This window comes from Pelecanus crispus, chromosome 1 (assembly GCF_030463565.1).
Source record: "Pelecanus crispus isolate bPelCri1 chromosome 1, bPelCri1.pri, whole genome shotgun sequence".
NCBI lineage: Eukaryota > Metazoa > Chordata > Aves > Pelecaniformes > Pelecanidae > Pelecanus > Pelecanus crispus.
In genome coordinates, this window is record NC_134643.1 from 138,113,738 (window position 1) to 138,139,932 (window position 26,195).

The 26,195-nt window shown below is 44.0% G+C and overlaps 2 protein-coding genes across 5 annotated transcripts in view; one reads left to right on the forward strand and one right to left on the reverse strand.

Annotated features, from left to right (window-relative positions):
- The first annotated feature begins 16,462 nt into the window (after window positions 1-16,462).
- Window positions 16,463-18,250, forward strand: KLHL34 (kelch like family member 34). Its single transcript, XM_009489956.2, has one exon. The coding sequence runs from the start codon at window positions 16,463-16,465 to the stop codon at window positions 18,248-18,250; it is 1,788 nt and encodes a 595-aa protein (XP_009488231.1).
- Window positions 18,251-21,748: 3,498 nt separating this feature from the next.
- The window catches only part of CNKSR2 (connector enhancer of kinase suppressor of Ras 2), a 220,153-nt gene continuing 215,706 nt past the window's right edge, over window positions 21,749-26,195 (reverse strand). For all 4 annotated transcript variants that reach the window (XM_075711816.1, XM_075711806.1, XM_075711798.1 and 1 more), the window contains 2 exons: window positions 25,087-25,283; window positions 21,749-21,964 (listed from right to left, as the gene is read on the reverse strand). In XM_075711816.1, coding sequence (XP_075567931.1) covers window positions 21,749-21,964; window positions 25,087-25,283 — 413 coding nt within the window. The remainder of the gene's footprint in view (window positions 21,965-25,086; window positions 25,284-26,195) is intronic.

Here is a 26,195-nt window from a genome sequence, read left to right on the forward strand (position 1 = left end):
CTGTGCTCAGTGCAATCACAAGGGCCCTTTTATTTATCTCTTGTTCCATGCTGTCTGCAAATTATTTATGGGAAGATGTTATAAAAATCTGGCACTTTGGCCATTTTGTATTGTAAAAAATTGATGTTGAGAGAAGAGAATCCGAGAAGGCTGTCCAAGGAAAGTAGTTGTATTTTTCTTGGTAATAGCTTTAGGGCCAAAATGTTGAAACAATTTTCTTTTGCCCTTGTGACTAAGTCCTTGTTTCCCTAATATGTGCACATTTAATTTGAAAGAGTTTTTGCTTTATAAGTGAACCAGATCGAGTAATGTGCTTGGCAAAAAAAATCCTAATTTTGGTATACAAGCTGCCTAGTACTACTGGTGCATGAATAATTACCAAGGAAATTCCCCCTAATGCCAGTTTTTCAGCCCTCAAAAAGTACTGCAGCTTTGCTCCTTACTTTATGTCCCTAGATAAAACAGTTCTCTAGAGACAAAGAACTAAGGGTTGGATATAAGATCAGTCAAACTTGGTAAAATCCAGTTTTTCTGAGTCTTTGGAAGCAGTCTAAAGCCATTCATAAAACAAACACATATGTTCATAAGTTATACTCATTTCCCACTACATTGCGGTAACTACGAAGTGGATATTTTCAAAGATACCCTACAGAAGACTGGTGACTAACTGCAAGTACAATAGCAAAGTGCAATAGCAAAGTGACAAGGTTCTGGCCCTGATACCAATTGTGGGTTTCATATATACCAGTGGTTGATAAATCTTGTCTGCTAACTAGTTAAATTTGATTTTGTCTGGATGTCATACTGTGAAAAGCGACCTAATCCTTTGGTGTATTTTTAATGAAACTGGACTTCGATTTGTCTTTCTTACAGATGCAGCATTCTCAGTAAATGTTTTTTACAGGTACTGCAACAGTTCCAGTTGAGATTATTCTTCATCTAATACAGCGGTTCTTCATCTTCATCTAATACAGCGGTTCTTCATCTTCATCTACTACTTATGACTTTCCTAGCTGATCATTTGCAGGGTCAGAATGGGTCTTAACAGATCTCCCTTCTATCAGGAGACTAATAATGCAAACCTGGACCTCAGCAGAAATGCAGAATTCAACATGTAGCTGAACTGGACTTTGTAATGACACAGCACACAGTATTTTCTATCCTTATTAGCACATAGGTGTTGACCATGCAGTCCCCCTGTGCTCGGCACTGGTGAGACCGCACCTCCAATACTGTGTTCAGTTCTGGGCCCCTCACTACAAGAAAGACATTGAGGTGCTGGAGCACATCCAAAGAAAGGCAACAAAGCTGCTGAAGCACCTAGAGAACAAGTCCCATGAGGATCAGCTGAGGGAACTGGGGTTTAGCCTGGAGAAAAGGAGGCTGAAGGGAGACCTTATCACTCTCTACAACTATCTAAAAGGAGGTTGTAGTGAGGTGGATGTTGGTCTCTTCTTCCAAGTAGCAAGCAATAGGATGAGAGGAAAAGGCCTCAAGTTGTGCCAGGGGAGGTTTAGGTTGGATATTAGGAGAAATCTCTTCACGGAAAGGGTTGTCAAGCATTGGAACAGGCTGCCCAGGGAAGTGGTTGAGTCACCATCTCTGGAGGTATTTAAAAGATGTGCAGATGTGATGCTTAGGGCCATGGTTTAGTGGTGGACTTGGCAGTGTTAGATTAATGATTAGACTCAATGATATTAAAGGTCTTTTGCAACCTACACGATTCTATGATTCTAAGTTTGGGCACAAGGGGCAGGATTCATATGCCTGCTTGGGCGTGAGGAGGACCCATATGAATAGATGGACTCACTGAGTGTGGTGGGAGAACACAAGAGGGGTCAGCTCCTAGAGACTGAGGAGGGGAAGGTGGGAGTGAGAGGCAGAAGAGGGCATAGGTGTAAGTTTCTGCTTTGAGAAACAAGCCAAGGAGCAAGAGTGATTTCAGGGCTACCAAGATCCCTGCTGCCGTACCACTTCTTTCCTCCTGCTCAAATTTTCTAATTCCCTGCAGCTCAGCAAGGACACCGAAGGTCCATCAGGCTGGAGGAAGGTATGTGCTGGGCTGCCACACAACAGATGAATTCTTAGAGGAAGGCCAAAGACTTGAGAAGACATCTCAGGGCCCTTTGGATCCTTACTGTTACTGTGCTGAGGTGCTGATTTGGAGATGCAGAGTGAGTGATAGAAAAAGTTGGGGGGTTTGAATAATTAGGGCTCTACTTCTCAGTGTTGCTGGTTGCCTTCACAGTTGCTGCCAAGGCTGGCCCTGGCCTGGTGGCCTTATCTAGAAGGTCAGGAGAATACCCGAATTCATGCTTCCTACAGAAACCAGGAAAGGAGCACAAATTCTTAACTTTTACTGCACAGTCAAGTAGCAAATGCACACACAAAAAAAATCAAATAAAGCACTCTGCCCTGTGAAACTTATAGTGTCCTCCTCCTCCCTCTTTCCATGACAGCCACGTGTCACCAGAGCCAGGGTACGGTTTACCAGCCCTCTGGCTTTCACAATGTTCTCAGCGCTTCTCGCATACTTCCTGCATGCACATCCATGCGCTCATCCTCCGTTTTTATTGCTAAAGGTTAGTGAGGATAAATGAAGGCCTCCAATGCCACTTTCTATGGCCAGTTTAGATCTCTCAGATAATCTCCTGTGAGGTCACCCACCTCTTCTAAATGTCATGCACGCATGTGATCTGAAAACCTTCACAGGCTGTCCTCAGGCCTGAATGACATCCCAGTGACTCAGGCACTAATGCCTCTGAATGAGGGTGCGTCTTAATTTCCTGCTTTGACTGTTTCTCCAATAAAATGCCGCTGACCATCCTCACGCTGAGAGCTATCAAGCGGGGCAGTGTGAGGGGGGAGAGCTTTGTGGAGATCGGGAAAATGACACTGGATGGCTCCACACAGTTGAGAAAATTCAGTCAGCGTCAAGTTCATATTGTTGTTGTGACACAAATAGGTCATCTGGGCTCTTCCCTGGCCTTTGAGAAGAGAGGAACACGCTCTGCCTACACCGCGTGTCCAGCAAGGCAAGCAAAATCTGCATGTGCTACAGTCATGTTGCTGACCTAGAATCAAGGGCCAGGTCATCTGCTGGTGCAGCATGGCACCCATGCCATCCATGTTGCTGAAGCTGTGCTGGTTTGCACCAGCATCCGCTTTTGCCTGAAGCCTCAGAGAGTCAGGGGGAGACAGAGACACTCGGTAGAACGTAGGCTGCAAAGAAGAAAAAAAGACGAACAGCATCCTTCACCCTGTGGGAAGGAGAACTTCATTTCCTGGATTGGTATTTCATGCATAAAGCCCATGGCTCACCAGCGCTCACCTGGAGAAGGTCCTCAGCAGATCATGGGCTCTGGAGGAGCCTGGGGAAGAGTGTGATTCAGAAAGGCATGAGGTGGGACCACAGCCTCCCAAACCCCATCCTGCTAGGGTGGTGGCAGGCCAAGGCAGCAGGAAGGGAGGACTGGGGGTCTCCCCTTCCCTCCCTTTCCCTCCAGTGGGAGCCAGACTCTGCCAGCCTGGTCTCTCCCATGGTCGCCCCTATCCAGCCCACTTGGTGGGGGCTTCCTGCCCTGCTGTCCTGCAAGGAGTTCCTCACATCAGTGGGGAAGCACCCTGGGTGCCCAGGATTTCTAGTCCTTCCCCACAAAGCAGGAAGTATCTCAGCCCTCTGAGAGCTTCTTTAGTTTGGCGCTGTTTTCCACTGCAAAGTCATTCTGGCCTGCTTGGGCAGCAAGTGAACCACCACGTCGGGGAACTGATTTTGCATTGTAGGATGGCACAGTTATTTCAGCACATGCATGTGTATGTTGATGCAGAGGCATTACTCCTCCAGAATTTGGCTTGTTGTATCCCAACATTCACACTGGTGTTGCATTGCCCGGAAAATCTCTACCAAGAGCAGCTTCCAACTCTGCAAGGGGGTTTCTCTCCTGCACCTGCATCGCCTTGGTATGGGACAGGATGAATCTGACAGAAGAACATGGCTGTTGTTACATTCTTGCCTATTGATTTTGATTTTTTTTGGCTTACTGATACTTTACACGCCTTGCCCCTTCTCTTCAAGGAAAAACAACCAAAGGAAAGGCACACCCAGAAATACAAATTCCTAGTATCCTAATGTCCAGAACAAGAACTATTTCTACTCTTCAAATTTCAAATGAGATAGAAAATTACCCACTTTGTTTATGTGAGGCAGGGGAGAAAAAGAAAAGAAGAAAAAATAACTCTGATGTCCATGGTGGTGGAGTTCTTTTCCGTACTACTCCAGTCAGTTGTCAAAAATGCATTCTTTACAGATTGATCTCAGCAGCTCAAGTCGTGACATCCCCGGGGAGCAGATTCTTAAACAATGGTGATGGTGGGCAATGACCTTCCAAGGCTTTTCCTCTGAGGAGAGACAGTGCTTTCAGGCAGACACTTTGCATGCCCTTTGTCCTGTACACGTTCAGCTTACTGACATGCTCGGTAAATTTTCCAAACAGAGCACTTATGGTGTCTCCAAAGCATCACACACCAGCATGCGTCCCAAGCTTTTTCCTATTTAAGACTTTTGTTTTCCAGCAAAGCATCTCTATTTAGAAAATCACTTGTGTGAATCACCAAGGCCTGATAAGACACATGCCTCATAGTTCAGAGGACTTTGTGACTGAAGGTTTATCACGAGCAGAAGATCCTAGAGTACAGCCCTCAGAGGGATTCAAAAGACCATCTAATCCATCTCCTTGCCTCCAAGGCCAGGCAGCTATACTTGCCTAATTCCAGGCAGATTTTTAGGAAATATATTCTTTACAGTACACTTTAAAGATCCATTCATGATGGCAACCCTACAACCTCCCTAGGCAACCTATCCTAGCATTTTGTTATCTTTACTGTTAGAAAGTGTTTCCTAATTTAAAGCTGATATTACTGGCCTGCATGAATGTAATTCATATGGGTATTATTACATGTGATGCTTGTGCAGGAAACAGACAACACTGAGTAGAGCAATCAAATTAGAAAATTATGTCAATCCTATCAATTTCCATCTTAGGGGTGAGAAAGCAAACCTTGTATTTCCCAAGGTGTGATTAACCTGCACACAAGGGACTCTTAAGTGGGGGCCATGGTCTCTTGTGATTCTTCTAGGTCACATGACAAAAATAATGAGTCTTAAAAGAAAGTGAGCTGGTTCTTGCTGAACCCCAGCAAGAGCTAAAGGATCCCAGCCAGGAGAAGATATGGTAGTTCCCAGTCATGTGAAGCTTCACCTTCTCTAATGCCTATACAGACCAAAACCAAAACCAGGCAGAAAAGGAAGAGGAAAAATGACTTTAAAAGTCAAACCCCAAACCACTGCACCAGGCAGAGGGTGTAGCTCAGCACACAGTTTATTGCCTTCACAGGCAAGTAGCTCAGATAAGTATGCAGGTAATTTGTGGTGTTAGAAATTATGTAATTCAAATGAAAAGAGTCAGCATGAACAGAGCCAGGGCACAAAATTTGATGAAAGCTTCCCCAGCAATTCTCCTGGTTGGGATTTTTCGTCAGGATGAAATGAAAGGTAGGTATAAGAAATAACTGCCAGAGAGCATTTCTCGTCTGAATAGTCGTAGGAAGTTAGGATTAAGCCAGTAGCTAAGATGAGCTGAAACTTTTCTGGAGCTACAGGTTACTACATATCATTGTGTAGTGGATATAGAAGGGCTATAATAGTTTTGGAAAACCTGGACCTTTTTTTTTCTTAATACAAACTTTCACCACTAATAACAATCCCAAGAAAAACTTTTTCTCTCCCCTCCATACGGATTTATTATATGAGAAAGTAATTCTAACTTCCCAGCAGACCATTAACATTCAACACATCAACCTCATCCAAAAGGATAAGCAGAATGAAGGCATCCATTTCCATCACTGAATGCGTAAGCTTTTAAAAATAACATGCTGAAATGGGCCAAGAGGAGAAGAACTTTACTCCTCCATCCTTACACATAAGTCCCATAGTGATGCCTGCTTTTATGGCAGCGCAGGCTTGCGCAGGAAGCCAACATTAAATAGTTTAAGGTTGAATAGCTTGGCTCTCCTTGGAGCTAGCATCTGTGACCTTTAGAAGACTGTACAAACCAGAATCTGGTAAATATTGGTTTCTCAGAGAAACCCAAACAATTAAGAGCAACGAGATTTATTGACAGCAGTGACTTACAGCAATGACCTCATGGGAGGGCAGTTGCCAGAACTTTCTGAGTGTTTCTAAAGTGCCCATCGTACACAACACTGTCCTGAACCAAATCGGACAGTTTGGTGTCACCTTGATAACAGAATCACTGTATTTTAGTAAGTAGGAAGGACATTGTCATGAGCGGCAATAGCCATTAGGTTTGTTTAGCTGCCTGAAGGGACCCTGGCCTCTAACTGCTCTTTCTGCCTTTGAAAATGCCCTGAACCCTTTTGTTCCTGATGTCTTAGTGATTCCTATTTATTCTCTCTGTTCATCTTTGTAGTTGAGAATTTGGATGTATGGGAAACCACAAATGGCCTATAGGAACTTAAGTTCTCTGCAGTACCTCTTTTCTGGAGGTTATGGTAACGTGTTGTAATTCTGGAGACTGTGGAAATGTGGTATTTTCTCCAGCAACTCTTTTCTGAAAATACGAGGAAGATCAGGAGAAGCCCCTATCTGCCTAGCTACAAAAAAAGAAAAAAAAAAAATATAAAATCAATCTTTTTATCATTTAATGAAAATATTTCCAGAGGGTGAGGCAATAGGAAACAATCCTGCAAGCCTGTCTGCTTCTGAAGTAACCCAAGTGAGATCAGCGATAGCGACAGCAAGGGCAGCCATGCAGCGCTGGTGGCTGAAGACTCTGCTCCCTAAAGCGTCAGTGAAGGCTGCAGCATGGGAGCATCTGAGCAGATTGTTGTTGCCCTTCCCCAGCCTTGCTCACTAGGGCCTGCTCACCCCATACAGACCGCTGATGTAATGTCTACACACCAAGAGTTAATACATTAAAAATAATATGCTGTACGTAGAAACTCATCAGACTCTCTTCTACAGATGATGGGCTCAATTGTAAAGGGTCTGACCTTTAATACCACCTTTACTCCAACAGGACCATTGGGAGCTGAATATGCCCTGCATATCAGGTGAGAAAGCTGGGATATAAGGCTGAAAAATTAAGCCAAGACAGATACTTTGGCCCCCAAAACTTCTCTATGCCAAGAACGTTGCTCTTCTGCTTGTACCAGAGCTGCTGGCAAAATTTCTATTGGTTTCAAAGGAATCAAAACCAGCCCCTATTTCCATACAGCTCTGTAAACTTTGAACTGGAAAATACTTACTAGATCACAAAACTCATCTGAAGAAAATTGCAAAATATAACCCCCTGCAGAAAATCTGTCAGACTTTTAAAAGCTGCTTTATTTTGTCAAAGGCAAATAAACCCACTTGGGGAAAAATGGACAGGTGATTTGTATGGTGATTGCTTTCATTTGCTTTTTATTATTTCTACTTACAGCCTCTTAACTGTAGTCAGGAGAAGTAGAAATATCAGGGTGTGTAGTTTGTTCGGATAGATTACTTGTTATTTTACACATACAGCTGGTGGGTGTCAGAAGTGAGTGGATATGGCTATTTCAAGGCATCTCCTGAACTTAAGTGTTTTCTTTTCAAGAGAGTGTAATCATCCAGCCCTGGAGATGATGTTAGGGTGCTGATGTTGGGAAGTATGAGAGAATATACTTAATGCAATATACCTTTTTAAAAGCTTTGGCTTAGCTAGTGTAATGGAAGTGCTATACTAGCAGTGCACAGTAGCTCCCTGCATAGTGATGGGCTGGAAGTCTGCCTCAGGCCCAGTTTGTGAAGCTAATACATTAATTTTGACCTTTTTTACCAGGGCCATAGGCACATTCATACGTTACTGTGAGCTAAATGAATGTGTAGGCACAGAGATTATCTACTCCTCTACATATATAAACCTACTTACCTTTTTAAATCAGGTATCATCTGACCAGATTTGTCATTTCCATAGTGCAAATTAAGGAAATTTTCTTTGCAGTAACCTGCTTGTTGGTCCATAGTTCAGTGAAGAGGAAGACTGGAAGAGGCCAGAAGGTAGGAAAGCCATGGTTGTACCCGGTCAAGATGGTCAACATTGGCTTAAACTACTGTATTGTTGCCATTGCACTACCTCCAGAAAGTACTAGCAATGTCATTACTTGTAAGTTTAATGAATTTGAAGCATGTACATTTATTTTTAATCTCCTCTCCCTTGCAATGGTAGGATATCAAATTTACACCATTGTATGGTAGCTCCATTTAACCACATTTCTCATGTAACTCCAGCTCTCATTTGCATCGTCCCCTTTGACATGACCACTGTCAGGATGAGAGGAGGTTCCTAGGCATCAGGGCCGCCTCCACAAACAGGGGAGGAGGATGCAACTGGATGAGGTTTTTTGTGAGTGAGGACTCTGGATTTTCTGGAAGAAGCACGGCATCCTGTTGAAGCATATTCCCTACCCTCACCCCAAAAGAGCACTGTCTTTTTACTGCGGGAGGAGTCTTGCCAGTCCACATGAGACGGCATCTCAGGCTGACCTGCATCCCTCAGGAGGGCATGTGTTTACCCTGGTACATTGCTTGGTACCTCAGCAAGGCTGGAATGGCCTGTCCATGGGCTGCTGACTTCTAATATCAGAAAAATCCCACGATTCTGCTGAGAGACGCCTAGTGCCCTTGCGAGATGGGCCACCTGGGAGACCAACAGACAGATAAATCTTTGTAGTATTGGGAAGGTGGTTTGCTTTTAGGCATTTTGAACTTTATGATTCCCCCCAAAGGCTTTCATAGGTTTCAGGTCCATCTGCCCTATGGTTTTCTCTTTACCTGTCTACAATTTCATTTCTTTGTTGTGGCAGAAGAACTAACATACAGCGACGACTTTTCCACTTCAGGCAACATCCAAAGCTCCCTTGAAAACTCTGTCATTGTACCAAGAAAATGATGCTGCACTGTTGTGCCAGGTGCATAGCACTGGGGCTCAGAGCATGGGCTATCCATGTTCACTCCCTTCAAGATTCACTTATGTCAACCCTTCATCTAGGCAGATGAGACCTAAATAAACTTGCTGAAAAAAAAGTCAGTATCTCTACAGATTTTTGAACTGGTTTAAGTAGACTATGGTTTTTTTTGAGGCAGGTAAACCCTTGCACTTCTATGAGGAAGTCAATATTTGCATTGTTGCTGGCACAAGAACTCCACAGTAAAAATGAATAAAAATTGGCTCCATAGTACATTAGTTCTTAGAGAGTGCCTTGGGGATGAGGAGTTTGGCTCATTGCTATCCACAGGTTATATGCAAGCCCAGTATACACCCAGCTCATGGGGGAAGAGGGGAGATGACTGAAGCCATGGTGGGCCAGGACTCTGTCCTGGAGAGGAAAACTTGACATATGCAGCCCAGTTCCTATAACTACCCTAGAAATTTCTTCCAGGAATGGAATTTAGAGACTGTGTCTAGTCTGGAGGGAGATGTCTCTGCCTGTTTGGTGAAGAGGGCCACTAGTACCTTATACCACTATGGACTGGCTCTGAGCTCAGCCTGACAAATGACTGTTGAGACTTGCTGGTCACAGAGCATTCAGTAACTCATGAAGATTGGGAGGGTGAATAAACACATCCCATCAATACCTTTGCCATACTCCAGCATGCCTTTATTCAGTCAAAAGTCATTAAGACAAAAAGCCCTCTACAAACTTGGTGGTTTGCCATCCATCATCCATCCTTCAGCATGTGAAATTCATTCCAGCTGCACATCACCTGGTGCGAGGGCTTGCTTCTCCCTTAGCTGTCTCTCCCACTCTCAAACCTGAGTGCTTGTGAGCGAATGAAATAGGATTAGCAGGTGCACGTGCAATCCTTTCAGTCCCAAGGGTAAGCCTGAGAGTTGCAGATCATGGAGGGACTGAGTCCACAGTCACGAGGTAACTTGCTGCTGCTGCTAACAACGATGACGACGATGAAATAGTGTACAGATTCTAGGAACACGTTTAGTGATCAATTGAGTGTGGACATCAGGTTTTCATTATCTCATTGAGTAACAGCGCTAACAGCAGCTGATTACACTGTAACCTTTACTTTGCTAAGCAACAGTCTGTATCTTAGAGAGCATTTGCTTGAATGTGAATTAGGAAATGGAAGAGGATGGAAGATCTGAATCCTAACTAGCTTATGTGAAAAGCACCTCGATTTCAGAGAGACCTCTGCAGTCTGCAGCAAACTCTATGAAGGCTTTTATCTTTACTTCATCTGTATAGTGTCCTAATAGAAGAAAATGTCATTTGTGTTTTCTCCTTTGTGGTTCCAGAGCACTGTTTTTTCCTTACGTTTCTATCCCTATAAAAACAAATCCCAGTTCTAATTACAAGTAAATGCATTAAGAGACCGTTGCAACATGGGGAGTCATTCTCCATTTCCTTATCCTTTTCTTAGACCTGAGATGTGGTTCCCAGCTATACTGGGTTTGTACTGGGAACATGTATCACTAGAAGCACAGAAACCACATCAGGGTGGACTGGGCTACCTGCAATGGGGGCAGGCTGGGAGCTGCTGGGTGTACCCAACGACAGCCAGAAGGGCAAGACCCAGCTCTCCTGCTGTTAGGGGTCATACAGCCCAAAACTGCAACTTTTCATACTAGATGTTACCATGCAAATAAAGTTTGGAAACCCAGTTCAACCTGCCACAAGGTCTTGGAGAGGCAGGAGGGCTTCACGGGGGTCAGAAATGTTCCTTTTATAGCAAGGGGGCCTCCACACGTGCGGAAGTAACCTGTGAGCAGCTTCAGCTAGGGCTATACGTGTCCTCACTGTGCAAAGTCAGCAGCCACCAGAGTCTCTGAGCAGCCCTGAGCTGGATGCGGAGTGAAGGTGCCCCTGGGCCGGGGCCGCAGGTCACTCTCTGCCCCAGCTGCAGCGCAGGCAGCGCTGGCTGCCCGGGAGGGAAAGCAAGGGCCGGATGCAGAGCATCTCCGGTGCCACCAGACCATCACAGGAAGCAGACGGACCCCAAGCAGCAGGTGAAAACTGCCCTCCACTGCGAAGCACTGTGAAGGCCACTAGTACATCTGCTCTGAAATGGGCTTGTTAAATACACATTCACCTTCGTTATCCTGCAGCTGCACTGCCTGACTCATCCCACTGCAGTTGCTCTGAAACTGGAACCTGAGTTAAAAACTTTCCCAACTTGTTTTTTATTCACCGGGGAAGCTCACATCTAATCCACTGCAAGAACAATAGAAGCCATAACAACATCTGTCTTCATGGGAGGTGAACGAAAGGGAACCTGAAAAAAAAAAAAGAAAGGAAACAAGTGAGGCACAGGCTGAGTGAAAGACTGTTATTTCATGTTGTCTTTCACAGTTTGACACAGGATGCTTTCTCGCATCGGTATAGTTAGTGCTCACGTAACCCAATTGGGGTATGGCACCCCCAACCCAGGTATGCTAATGGTATTCCCTCCTTTCCTCCTCTTTTTCCACAAAACCACAGAAAACTGCCATGTAGCCATGGCTTAGCAGACATGGCCTTGCAGCAGGCTTTGGCTTGGATCCCCGCTCTGACTCCTGCTCACACTAAAACTCTTCTTCTCTGCAGTGGCAGACGGAGGCTTGCACGCAGCCAAGGTTTCTTGCCAGCATTGTCCCTGACCACAGGCCCCTCCTAGGTGGCACATGGATGGATACGGTGTGCCGAGGGTTTTCAGGCTCCTCCGATGGGCCGGGGGATGCACTGCCCTGCGCTGATTTCCTGCTCTCCCAGCTCAAGGGGAGCAGAGTGTCCTGTGGGCACCTCCTTCCCCTTCACACGCAGACAGTGCTTAAAGCCACATGTGTCCCCAGCCTCCCTCTGCCAAAATGGAAACCTCACAGCCTCAGCCCACCTCATCCAAGCCGGAAACTTTTTCCTGCGCTTTTATGCGCAGACATGATCTCACCATACATTGCTTTTAGCTGCAAGAAAATTTCTCCCTCTTACTGTTTTGTTCTTAAAGACTGCTCTCCCGGGCTAAACATCCTTTGCTTTAAATAGATGGGGTGACCCAAATACTATTGTGAAAGATTAGTCAAGGATGAAGTAAGACTCTAGCCCAATGATTTTTACCAGACAACTTAAATCAATACGATCTCTCTGATTCGTAGTTTCTAGAAAACCTATATGCTACATCATCCCCATTACATCCATCATTTGGCTCACTTTTGCTGTATTTGTTCATGCGGGACATTATCAAGCATCTGAAGCGTTTGCTCTGTTGTCCTCTGGACTGCACTGATTTCTTCTGGAACAAAGTGTAGCTTAGAAATCCCCCTCTGTGGATTTTGGTAATGAATATTTTACAGTAAGCCACTTGTTACTAATGAGCCTAATTTTACTTGTACAACTCTTTTTATAACCTTTACTCTTAAAAAATAATTGGGAAAATTTACAATGGTAATTGAAGTGTTTATTAACTGATGGCCTACTTGCAAGATTACACTGAAAATGGCATTGCAATTCAGGCCATTTTTCAGCTTTGTATAGAATAAAAAATAACTGTAAGCATGGAAGCCAACATTTTTCACAGCACACCTCTGAATATTCTTTTTTATTGCAGACTGTCTACTGTAGCATAGCAATGATTTCAACAGAAAATATACTAAAAGCCTGAATTCTAAATCGAATTTAAAGTCTAAATGATGCGCATGATTAAAAATGTATTATCTATTCCCAGCAAATCATATATCATTGAAACACTAATATTTCCCTAATTTTAGGCACCATCTAGCGAGTCAAACATTAGATCTGGTCTTCCAAATTACAGCTGAGAAAAATAAAATCATGGCTTGATGGCATCCCACCTAGTGCTAGGTCTGTTCCTGAGATTCATAAGTTAGCTGTTCAGTCACTGCTCTTGCTAATGGACATTAAATATTCCTCCAAAGGTGCCGAACACCTGAGCTGCTGTCTGGAGATAATTTGTCTGTTGACAAAGGAGGGTACTGGCTGAGTAGGCTCCCTAGTTAGACAAAACTAACTGCCTAAAAGTGGAGCAGGGAGAAACCTCATTTCGATAATGAGAATCTTTTTTCGTCACTCCAGAGCAAGGGACTGGAAAGGATTTGGCTTCATTTCAATTATAAGTGAAAGAAAAAAGAATCTCTGGGTAAATAAACAGCTTTATAAGGATCATGATTCTTACTATTTCTATTAGCTGGCTTGCCATGAAGATGAAGTAGGTCTGAGAGGGAATCGCACAGCAAATCTGTATACAATTATAGGACCTGCTTATCCGGCACCGCTATTAAATCAGTTTGGTTAAATCAGCACTGGCTCCTGTGGCAACGCACTGTAGTCAGCTGGCAACTGACCTGTATAAACTGCAGCCCATGCGCAGAATTCGTTTGGAGAGCAAGTGATGCACAGTCAGTTTGGTTAACACAGCGTCACTCCGGGCACAGGCACGGGCCTTCAGCCTGAGCCTCATTTGGCCTCTCTGAAGTTACAGTGCTTGCAGTCGGCACTGTGCTGGCACTTTACATCTTTACATGTGCCAGCAAAACCGCTGCAAGCCCGGGCAGGTCTGGCCTGGCCTTGCTGAGGGAGAGGAAAAGGCACGTTGCCTTTGTCTGCAAGTGCATCACTTGATGGGGGGAAGAAGCGTTTTGGCTGCTGCTGGCAATACCCACAGTTGCCCAAGCCACATCTCTGACCCCTTTCTGGTACATCTGGATCCAGGGGAAGTAGGATTTAATTAATTATGTGTCCTCAGTCCCAGCTTCTATGGCTTACCATCATGTACGAAGCACTCTACCAGCGCCGGGGGACTGTTGGCCATGGCTCAATGACAGAAGACCAGTCCAGCTTCTGTGCGCTGGGTGGGTGTCATGTGCCAAAGGTCTCTCCTGGCGGTGGGTGCCCAGCTGCTTGGCCAGACAGTGGCTCGCCTCTGCTGTGCTCTGGGTTGGGGCATTACATCTGCTTGGGAGGCCACACAGTGAGGGAGGCTGAGGACCTGATCTGGGCTGCAGAGACCTCTCTGCTGTTGTATTTTTGGGTTTCCTCCCACTCTTCTCTGAGCATCAGTTGCTGGTTTTGTCACCTCCCAGCCCCCAGAATCAGAGCAGTCATGGCAGCACAGGCAAAGGGCTGATGGAGGACAAGGACTGTTGGTGAAGAGGACATGGTGCCAGGACTTGCTTATGCCAGAACTGCTGCAGAAATGCTTCTCAAACTCAATCCTGCACTGAAGGCCCAGCCCCTGTGCTCCCCTGTGCTCACTGCTCAGTCTCCTGGGGCAAGTGTGATGGTGCAGCACCGGCTTGCTGTTTTGAAACAGTGGAAGTTTATCTTCACCTTGTGTTATTGAAGTCTGGTACCTCATGGGGTTAAACTGGGGAAAGCATTTTCTTTAGGAGTGGGAGCATTTGAGGCTCATCACCAGCATGCATGACTGCAGAGGGGTGACAGAGGTACCTGGTCTCTGGTGTGTCCAAAACAGGAAAAGCATCAAACCAGAAGCTTGGACTCAACTGCACAGCTTTGCTAACAACATCTGAAATACTTCAGAGTTGTCCCAGCATGGACATAGGCAAAGTCACTGGGAAAGAGAAACAAGGGATCCCTTTCCTCCTTCATCCATACATGTAATTTTGCTAGCAAGGGGGAAGATATTTTAGCAAGATCCTGATTTATGGTCTATAATGTCATGATGGAAAGTGGATTCAAGCAGTAAATCAATTTTCAGAGCTATACAGCAATGAAGAATGATGTTTTTGGAGTCCTTCCCCACAAACAGAGCAGAGCATGTGTAGGTAGAAGTCTGTTTAGCAAGACAGCTTAGGGTCGCTAGAACAGTCGCACAGCATGCATGAGCCACATTGGGATCCAGTCAGCTCCCAAACACCCCTTGATTACAGGGGTAAGCCAGAATTTCATGACATCACAAAAATAAAAATAAGCAAATACAGTAAAAAGGCTTTACCTTTGGCTTGAGCAAAGGGTGAAATGTTTCAGTCCTGAGGCATCCTCCTCTGCCCCCCAAGTCTGCTGGCTCATGATGCAGCAAAATAGTCTGGCATTTATCAACCCTGTCAAGGTTTGCAACTCCTGAGCATGTTTGACCTGGAAAGAAAGGTGTCAGGAGGAGATTCCTGAACACCTCCAACCCAGAGTTATGCAGGAAAAAAAAAAAAAAAGAAAAATAAAAGCAAGCTTTAAGAGGTCAGAATGTGTAGCCCACCCGGAGCTACTATTCCTGGTAGAAATTAGACCCTGAAGGGCCAGGGTGAAAATCAGGGATAATCCCCATATACGTGCTTCTAATTGGGACAAACTGAAAGTGAGAAAGCTGAGCGAGTCAGCTCCCGCCCATCCCTGGGGGCTCCGGGTTTGTTCCCAGCTGGTAACCGAGAGCACAATTATGCAAAGCCTCCTCTATAAACAGATGTCGGTTTATTACAGCCGAACTGGGGGAATCTATTTTTGTCACCACTTTGTGCAAATGTGTTACCCTTGTGATTTACAGCCAGGTCATTCCAAGTCAGCTGTTTTGGCTGCGGCTGTTGGTGGAAGCTCCTCCGTCTGCCTGGTCCCTGGTCCCCTTTGCTCGCCTGCCTAGGGTTGGCTCCCGGGCAGGGGGGACAAGGGGATGTGCCTGCAGCTATTCTGGTAGCTGTGAGTTATGGCGGTGTCATGTGAAGCAAAGAGCCCAGAAATGCATGTCAAATCGAACCAGTGACTAATCATGATATTTTGGTTGTCTTAGTGCCTGCCGGGCAGAGATTTATGGGCTTAGAAAATCTTCATGTAATAATCGCTGGGCGCTGATTTGATCTTTGGCTGAGGCTTCCTAAGAGAGTGCGAAAAGAGGACGAAAAGGGGGCTGCTGTCCCAGGGGTGGCGAGGTCTAAACTTATCTGAGTTTGAAACACAAACAAGAGAGGAGAAAAGCCAGCGGTCCCTTCTCGTCTCTGTCTGCTCAGAGCCATGCACTGGCAGCCACAGAGGGTCTATTTGATCTGCCTGCGGAGCAAGAAGGGTCGAGGGCGACGGCTGAGCAGACACAAAGTGCCATTTGTTGGGATTGTCATCTAGCTCCCTCATCTGTAACCTGATGGCCAGCCAAGCGAGTACTCAGCACAACCGTGGACCATTCATCCTTGCACAAGCAACAGAGGCGAGAAAAGTAAGCATCCTACAGCTGTTAGGACATTCAGCTGTTTTTGCTTTAAAGGAATGCATTGAATTCACTACAAATCTACTAACCGTCCCCCTATGCCAGGCAAGAGACCGATTTTTTTTTTTTGGTTGGACTTTTCTCTAACAGCTGGAGGTCTGATGGGCATTCAAGCAATGGCTGTTGAGTAGAGCAGCTGTTTCAATATCTAATTGCATTTTAGCTTTAATAACTCAAGGGGAAAGTGTTACATTGCCTACCATGAGCTACTTCCTCTCCTACTGCAAAGCACACTGCACTGCTGTGCTTGCCCAGTACCAGACCCTGAGATCAGAGGGCTTTCTGTGTGATATTTTGCTGAAAGTGAAGGAGAACGAGTTTCCTGCACACAAGTCCTTGTTGGCATGCTCCAGCGACTATTTTCGAGCCATGTTCAAAAGTTATACCCAAGAGTCTAAAGCCAGTGTAATTCACCTGCAAGTTGTCTCACCCACCGGTCTCCAGCATGTCCTGGATTTCATTTACACTTCCTTGTTGCCCCTTTCCTTCGAAAGCCTGGAGGATACCTTGGAAGCTGCAAGCTACTTGCAAGTGACTGATGCTATTGGCTTGTGCAATCAGTACTTAGTGAAGAACCTTGCCTTGGAAAACTGTTGCTTCTCTGCCAACGTGGCCAGCAAGTTCTACCTGCCGGATGCCTTAGCAGCAACAGAAAAATACATCGTCAATAATCTCTGGAAGCTGCTGAACTTGGATTTGCCAGGACTGCTTGAGCTGAACTTCAGGTCTTTGCTAGCAGTGGTTGAATCATCAGATCTCCCCATGGTGAAAGAAACCTGCCTGCTGAATCTTGTGCTGCTGTGGCTGAAGCAGGATAAATCCAGGCTGGCTCATGCAAGCAGCCTTTTAGAACACATCAGGTACGGCCTCATCCCTGTGGAAGAGCTGAGAAAAACCTACACACAGTCAGAAGTGCCCCTCTCCGCAGGTATTAAGTGCTTGATCATTAAAGCAATAAATTACCATACATCTGTTTTCAAACAGCCTGTCCTGCAGGATAAGTCCACCACTCTGAGGAACCAGAAAACTCGGATCATTCTACTGGGGGGAGGGACGGAAAGCGAGGGGCTCATCACTGATGTGGTGGCCTTCGACGTTTACAATCACAAATGGCAAACTCTCACGCAGGTGCAGGACAGGGTGCAGAACCACAGTGTGTGCGTGGTGGGGAACTTCCTCTATGTCTTGGGTGGGGAAATAGAAAGTGGTGCCCCGGGTGACGCTAAAACCAAAAAGATCTTACTGGTTACGAACAAGGTCCATCGTTATGATCCGAGATTTAACACATGGACCCAAATCACGGGCATGCTGGAAAAGAGATGCCAGTTTTCTTGTTGTGTCCTAGGCAAGGACATCTTTGCCATTGGTGGAAGGGGTGAGGATGGGTTGCTGCATTCATCTGTGGAAGTCTACAACATCAGCAGGGACAGATGGACGAAGGCCAGGGAATTGCCATGCAAGATACATGGCCATGCCAGTGCCATTTGCAAGAATACTATATACATCTCGGGTGGCAAGTACTCAGACCCAGCCAACACAAGCAAGGACGTATATTCTCTGAGCTCACTTGAAGGGCAGTGGATGACACAAGCCCCCATGAGCATTGCTCGGTTTGGGCATCAGATGGCAACAATCAGAGAAGCCATATTCACCTTTTTAGGATTATATGAACCATTCTCTGAAATAGAAAGATACGACCCTGATCAAAACCAATGGACTCGGTTAAGACCACTGATCTATGATCGATTTTGCTATGGCCTGGCAGTGGTAGAGGAAACGGCTCTTCTTATCGGGGGAAAGAAATGGCAAAACTCACAGGAAGTCCCCACGCAAGACGTGGTTGGCTATGACATCGACAGCGATGGCTGGGAAGAGATCTGCAAAGCCCCCTTGCCTTGGTGTGGGCTGCAGTGCGCGGTGCTGCAACTCTCTGAGCTGGCCGATGAGCAGGACAGCGACAGCCAGCAGAAGAGGCCGCCGAACTACTGAGCTCACGTGCTGTGGAATAATCATCCCAGGAGATGAGCCAGCAGGGGGGTCCTGGAGAAGAAGAGAAAAATTGCAATGGCACTGAACATGGCAGAGTGGAGGTTTTGCTTTGATAAGCCAAACGCGTGGTTGAAACAGGCAAGAAAGTCTGGCTCCAGCATGGGAAAAGGTGCTGGGATTTATAGAGCTGGAAGGTGATCTCACTGAGGAAGGTGTAGCAAGTAGCACGTTTAGAGGCGATGAGCTAGAACTGTAATCCTTGACTTTTGAAGAATAACACCTAGATAGCAATTAATAGGTGTTGCAAGTCAGATTTTTCAAAGGTTAAAAAATATAATCCATCTTTTCTGTTTTCCTAATCAGAGGTAATTTTCCCAGCTGGTAAGTGCTATTGAATTTTTATGCTATGGATAAGCAAAATGAAAGTGAGACGTATAAAGACTGGAAAATTGATGCCTACAAGAACTGATAATAAGTGCTGCCAGGGAAAAGGTATTATTTGATACGCTGCATACTAGGCAAGAATGTCTGAGCTAACCAGCATGAAATTACTGGACAGAAAGCATGGATTTTTTGGTATGTAGACTCAGTTATGTCCATAAGTTAAACCAGTGACTGTTTCACAGAAGCCACTTCTCCCTGAGCAGCCTTTGTTGTAGCATGCCTTTCAGGTGCTTATTTTGCGTTATTTTAAAGACGCATGCTACCAGTACAGTACATTGCTTTTGTATCCAGACCTTACATTAGTTTAGATGGCCAGAGCTGAATGGGTATACTTATTATTAGACTCTAAGAAACATGTACAGGAGTTGCTGTAACTAATGCCTTGATATACTTACCTCGGTCGTGTACGCTGCTTTATCGTACCTGGTCATAATGGTGAAATTGTTCATAGCTGTTGAACTAGTGCATGAGAGAATCCTGCAGTCAAAAAAGGTTTACTTTCGTCAAAGAGTACGATGGGGAGGGAGGTAACTGAAGGTTTTCAGAAGTCTTTGTTCAGTGTCTGCCTACATTGGAAACAGCAATCTTACTTCTTTTTGGCCATGTTGGCAGAGTTCGAAGGCACAGATTATGCGGGTACCCTTAAGGCACACGGATCTGTGAAATGCAGGCAACATGGTCAGATGCCGCAGAATCACTTTGGTATGGAGTAAATTGAATCTCGAGCCACAAATGTTCATTTAAAAGCTAAATTTATTGTACTTCATTTTACAGTGTTCCCTTTCTAGGCTGAGAGTTAATACAATAAAAATATATCTAGAAGAACATTTAATAGTCTTAAAAGAAGGCAGCACAACAGATAGGACACATGTTCTTTGTCACTAGACTAGCTTAAAAAACTGTAATGTTTAATTTTCACCTTTAAAGCAATCAAGCTGACTTTACTAATGTAAAGTGCAGGCAGAATAGCTGTTGCATAGCAACAGATCTAAGTCTTCTGAACTGCCTTGGTTTTGACAAGGAATCAACTACACAATGTGCATATACATCCATCAGATATAAAGAGTTTTTTATATGAATATATTTACTTTTGGTCCAGTAAAACAATAGCAAGAGAATCTAAATGCTTGGAACAATAGCACAATCCATTTCAAGTCAAGCATTTTTTAAGAGAAATTTACAAAAACCTCACAAATTTAATATACAAGTCAGTACCCATGCAGTAAATAAATGTCCAGTTTATACAAACAATATTCTTCTAATGGTACAAATATTACACTGGATCTAGAATTCTATACAAACGTTAATACATGATTTGTCATCTGTATCGACTTGGATATAGGATTACTGAAAATGGGCTGCAGAAAGGCCACTCTTCTGTACAATTGTGCAAAATCTGCAAAACATTTGCAATCCAGATGCAGTAAAATAACAAGAAAGAAAGAGAGAAAGAGGGGGAGGAAAAGAAAGAGAGAGAGAAAAGGGAGAAAGAAAGAAAAAGAGGGGGGGAGAGAGAGAGGAATAAAAAGAGAGAAAGAAAGAAGAAGAGAGAGAATAAATCTGTCCATTCTTTTCTTCATCCCTTCATGGATGTAACTGCCAGGAAATATCAGAGCTCATAAAGTTTGACGTACATTCACTGAGCTGTACAGGCAATAGTCTAAAGTTAGTTAAGAGTACAACCCACTGTAAAAAGTATAAAGGAGGCTTTCCCCTTTCACATGAGCATTATTAAATCATGTCGTGATTCCTAACTTATGCAGCAAAATACTGAAAAGCAGCAGAAATATTTTGTCATGCTCTGATCACTTTTCGAAAACAAGCCCATAAAAAGTAAATACGTGATTTAAGATTTCCGTCCCACTTCCCTATTCCAGGTATGTGCCTACCTCTAAGGAGCTATTTCTACTCATATTCACTGGGTTGTCTCCAGCACATCTCAAATCTCATGGAAGTTTGGCCTGTGAACTCAGCAGAACCCAGAGACATCCCTTCCCCTTCAAAAGCAAACCAGAGGCTTTTTAATCCTCAGTTATTTTTCAGGTTCTGTGCTCAGCTCTGCTCCCATCACACCTTTTCCCTGCATACAATATGGCCAAATTTCACAGCTCAGAAAACACATAGGAGACTACTTGAAAAATCCTATTCACTCCTTTTCTATTGTGGGAATTTTCAAAGCCTCTCAGATTTGGAGCATTTTGTTGGGAACCTTTTCCACTGCTGCTTTTCTGGGCAGGAGAAACACCACTATCAAGGATGTTCAAAGTCTACATTTTCTCTTTTGCAAAATCTGCACATTATACTGATACCCTCAGTACAGAAGCAGCATAAATGACAGTACCATGACTAATTTTTTTAAAAAATCAACCAAACGTGATTAAGAGACAAATAACACATAATTTGTTCTTAATTAGAATAAAAACCAGCATCCTTTTGCACTGATGGTAAACCTTAGCAACAGGCTTTAAAAAAGCACAAGGAAATAAGACCTAACCTTTTGATACTTAAATTCACATTAGTCATTTCTGTCTGATTTTCACCCTTTTGTGTGTTTGACGAAACTGAAACACAACCACTGCATTACGTTTTTTCCCTGTTATTTAAGAAAACTCCTAGAGTTTCTCATTAAATATAAAAATTGGTTTTCTCCTGCCACCAAAACAGTACCTGCACTCCAAAAATGCAATGCAATACTGGAATTATATAATATAAAATATCACTGTAAAAGTGACCCTCGATAACAAAACCTTTAGCTTGTGGAACTTCCTGCGTGAAGGCCACAGTCTTCCAAAAATGCTTTTAAATACTTTTCTTTAATAGCTAAAGTCATGTTTGTTATTTCACAGAAGGTAAACACGAGCAGAGCATTGGTAGCATATAAAATATACAAATCCTCATTAAAGACGTGGTATCGTTGACCATTGAAGGTTTACTTCACACAGTTGAGTAACATTAAAATATAATTTACTAGAGCTCCCACATATTGATATAAAAACTACTTTATGCACTTAAGTAAAGGGCTGGAGTGTAGCAAAGGGACAAAAAGAGAGACCTTTATACATGCGTTTCAATGTAAGAGTGAGTGTGTGCTAAGGAGGCTATAAACGCATCGACCTCAGACGAGCCATTAACAGAGTCCCTCGGGGTGCTGCTTTGATAGATGTCCATGAAAAGATCGAGGTACATTTGTTTCCATTCTTGGAAGTGTCTAGATGTCAAAGCTGGATTATCCAGAACTTTATCAATAATGGCTACTTCTCCTTCCCTGGCCTGTGAATGAAAAGGAACAAGCAAAGAGTCAACGTGAGTGATGAGTCACTGGTGAAATAAATCACATGGGTGGAAGGACAGACCAGGGGGAGCAAACTCAAGCCACGGAGCCCCTCAAAGCAGGGGGACTTTCTGACTGCTGTACGACCGCTCGCCAACAGGAGCCCTTCCTACAGGGCATCACACATCATCCTGCGGGGCTAGGGCTTCCCTTGCCTTGGCCAGCACCCTCAGAAACAGTCCCTATTCCCCCTCCTTGCCCCTTGTTCAGCTCAAGAAAAAGCCAGCCCCGTACTATTTACTATTTGCTTGCATTTCTCAAGATGGGTTTCACACGACAAAGTGCCATCTGTTTGCTCTTCTTGATCAGCATGAGAAATGCTGCGTGGGTGCGTGGGATGCAGGCAGATGGCCTCTCGCCTGCCAGCAGAGCTAAGCCTTTTTTACCAGGCTTGTCACGGGGACATCTGAGTGCTAAATTGCAAAGGCTTGTGCAAGGACCCCCATGTTAATGATAACTCATCTTCATTAAAGATCCAGTGTATGCCATGGGCTGGCTGGCTGCAACCTCCTCCTTCCACTGCAGTGGCAAAGAGAAGGCAGAAATGGGTAAAATCTAACATAGCTGCTGGTATCTCCTTACCCACCATCAAGGCAGGGATGTGGCTGTATCATAATCACTGGCCAGTGACTAGTTTATCAAGAGATGACAGGCAGGCGGTATGGGTCAGAGTAAGCCTCTGATAAACCCGTAGCCACTTGCAGTTGTTTCAAGCGGTGGAACGTGTGTGCAACAGACTTAAGTCTTGGAAACACATCTAACACAAAGGTTTCCAGCACTACTCCTCTGCATAGGTATCTTACGGTCACCAGCAACCTCCCCTCTATCCTCCCTGCCAGACAGGTTTCACGTTCCTCATTGCTGTCACGTTTTCCATGTCCATACTATGAGTATGTCAAATCTTTCTAGGGAGCATGTTAAAGGGAAATATTAAGCTGTGACAGCCCATATGGGTGGAAGAGGATCAGAAGGGTCAGAGATGTCACCCATAACCAGTAGACTGAAAGGCATTTTTCATGCTTTGCAAACAGTAGCTAATTAATGCTGTGTGCTAGAATACTCATTTTCAGAATGGTGCAAGCCGAGAATGACCAGTGGAAATGAAACCATGGGAACTCCTGATTACCATATCTCTCCTTGAACTACCATAACCTGCTTCTCGCAGATTGTGGCTGGTACCCACACCTCTGCACTACCAGCCATGTAGCTCATACTTGCTGGCAGGAGAATGGTTTTGTGTTGCGTCACAGGAAAGAGAGCAGAGGGGTCTTTCATTAAAGACTTAGCTGATAGAACAGAGAGCCTACAGACAACAAGAGCTAGATGCAATTTGGAGGGCTGTCTCAGGCTATTAATAATTTGGATAAATTCAAGAAGAGTTCAGAACACCAACTCCAACAGGCCAGTGCAATGGGCTGCATTCAGGAAGGAGAAATCAAAGGCACTGATAAAAAGCAAGAGTAACTGATTAGGTGACAGCAGTACTACCGGTAGATACGACTACTGGTAGTATGGCAGAGGTGGAGCTCTGGGCTATAACGGAGCTGACACTCATCATATGTTACCATGATGCCATTGCAAAACAGGCACGTGTCACTTCTACACTGTTGCTGTATGCAAGAAACAGCAATTATCTGTCTTTGGTACTTGCTGCCATTGCGTTTGCAATTATTTGTGTCATGTACTTTAAGAATGATTTATACTAATCAAGGTCCAAACAAGAATGGTGACAGGTTTAGAAAATATGGCTCTTGGACAGAGAATGAACAAATTGTAATTGCTTGGACCAAAAGAAAGAAGTCCCAGAGAAGCACAAAAACGGGCATCCGCTGGGTCAAGGGGATGTGCTGGTTTTGGAATTCCCTAGAGGAAAGCAATTCCATTTGTAGGAAGCCATTGGCATAATGTAGCTCAGGTATCAATAAAAGCTAACAAGACAGACAATTAAGCATGGCAGCAAGCCGTACTGAACCACAATTTTGGTATGAGTGATCCCACCACAGTGCAAAAGTACAGATACAGTGTGAACCTCCTGCCACTTCGACATGTCTGAGGCTACTACGATTTTGTTCCAGTTTCTCACGCTGTAGAAGTCACGTGGAAAGCCCATGACTTTTTCTGCCAGTCTCCAGTCCTGTAAAGACTCACATACCCAGGTAATATCACAAGTAGTAGTTGCCTTCAATGAGATGATACAGTGCAGAAAGTTAAGCATGAGTAAGATTTTTTCAGGATGGGAGCCCCACAGCATGAAAATAATATTGCTTAAATGCTTCTCTAGGTGATGGAAAACTGAATTAATTAATGTTGATAAAGCCCTCTTTGATGAAAGCTGTTACAAAATCCACTGTACAATTATCTAGTAACTTAAAATGTGGTAATTTAATATAGTTAACAGGGTCCCTGGGGAAATCCAGCATATTGTTTGCTGAAATCTCTATCAGGACAGAATTGAAACTGCTGTAACAAACAAAGAAGCTGACAGGGAGGCTAAATGAGCTATGGTACATTTCGAATAACCATAAAAATCTTCAAGTCTATCTTTACCACTATCTATTTATTTAATCAGCCCTCCTGATTAAATACAATGATCCTATCAGCTTATGCAGAAAGCAAGGACACAGTTTCCTCCTGGACAAACTCAGCAATCAGAAAATGATAATCAAGTGTTGTAAAAGGTACTGCTCCTTTCTGAAAGGCTGGCTTTGCTTATCTTTGGACTTCGGCAGTTACAGAGTGAATGTGTTTTGGTAAATGAAAATGTTCAGGGACAAGAAAGGGATTAAGGTCTCCTCTGATAATTTGGTGTCAAATTCTGTTAACCTAGCTAGAGGAGGAGCAGCTGACTGAGATTTTTATCTGCGCAGAAATAAAAACTGACCCCCTCACTTCTACTGCTCTCCCAAGGCACATTTTTCTCTGCTTTGCGAACAGCGTTTCCCCCTTGCTTGTTTGGCACATGAGGTTCAGCCCGGACTCCAGCTGCGCACAATTAATCTCCGAATACGATACAGTCCAATCCAACCCTGGGGCAGGAATTTTCCTCCCTCTGTTACCTCACCTTTAAAGTGCTTTTCAGAATTCGCAGCTGGTGCAGTTTTTCATTGACTACTGGATCACTACATCTCTTTATAAAAGATTTCTTATACTCCAGTTTAGTGGAAATCCGGTGTTCTCCTAAAGGAGACAGGCTGGCCTGTTCCAAGGCTCTGTACAAATCTTGCAAGGAGTCTGCTGTTTTTTCCTCTATAGTTTCAACTGTAATGAGAAAAAGTAAAAATAAAGAAGAGGAAAAAATAGAGAAAGGAACAATGTATCATTAACATGATTATACGAAGATCTATCAAAAACCTTCGCAAAACATTTAACAGGCTTAACTAGACTGTGAGGAGAACATTTCACAGCTGCTAAATTCCAGAAAAAAAGTGCTGTGATTGTAACTACTCCTTCTCGCTAACTATTGCCTTCAGGAGAAAGGGAGAAAAACTTTCAAGAAGGTAAAGTCTTGACCCATAAAGAAAAAAGAAAAAAAAGAAAAATAGTGTAAGATGTAGTAATATTACAGTGACATACTCTCAGAAATAACATCTCTAGTATTGCAGTTAAATATGCTTGTGACTTTGTTATTACAAGGAAAGGAAGCCCTGGAAACATCCTGCTGAGGAAGGTCATCAGGGATCAGATCTTGGCCTGACAGCACCGATACAGCATTCAAGATTATATTTACGATGGTGGCTTTGGAATGACACATCATTTTCCTTCCTAGAAAAGTCCACTTCTTTTTGTCTCTTATTTTTGATACTCAAGAATGTTGTTCAATAGTCAGTAATACTGTCACTTGTGGTGGTTTTTTACTCTACTATTAACTGAAGGTTCAGCAGCAGGCTGTGACTGGACATAAAAGCGCATAAGAGTGCATTCATGACAGCCTACCCAGCAGCATGGCAAACCAAGCCAGAGCTGTTTGTATTATAGGTTTCCTTATTTATTTATTATAGGTTTTAAAATACTTGTTCTAACTACTACTGGGAGCATTTTAAAGGAAAAAATAAACAAGAAAGATCTTGCTTCTCTAAAAAGAAAATCAAGGAAAGGCTGGGGATGAAATGTTACTCTGATATGAGCACTTGAAATGCTTTGTTTAGAAAGCATCAAAACATTTCAACTTCT

Excerpts from the sequence above, each read along its gene's own strand:
- KLHL34 (XM_009489956.2), top strand. The coding sequence starts at position 16,463 with ATGAGCTACTTCCTCTCCTACTGCAAAGCACACTGCACTGCTGTGCTT.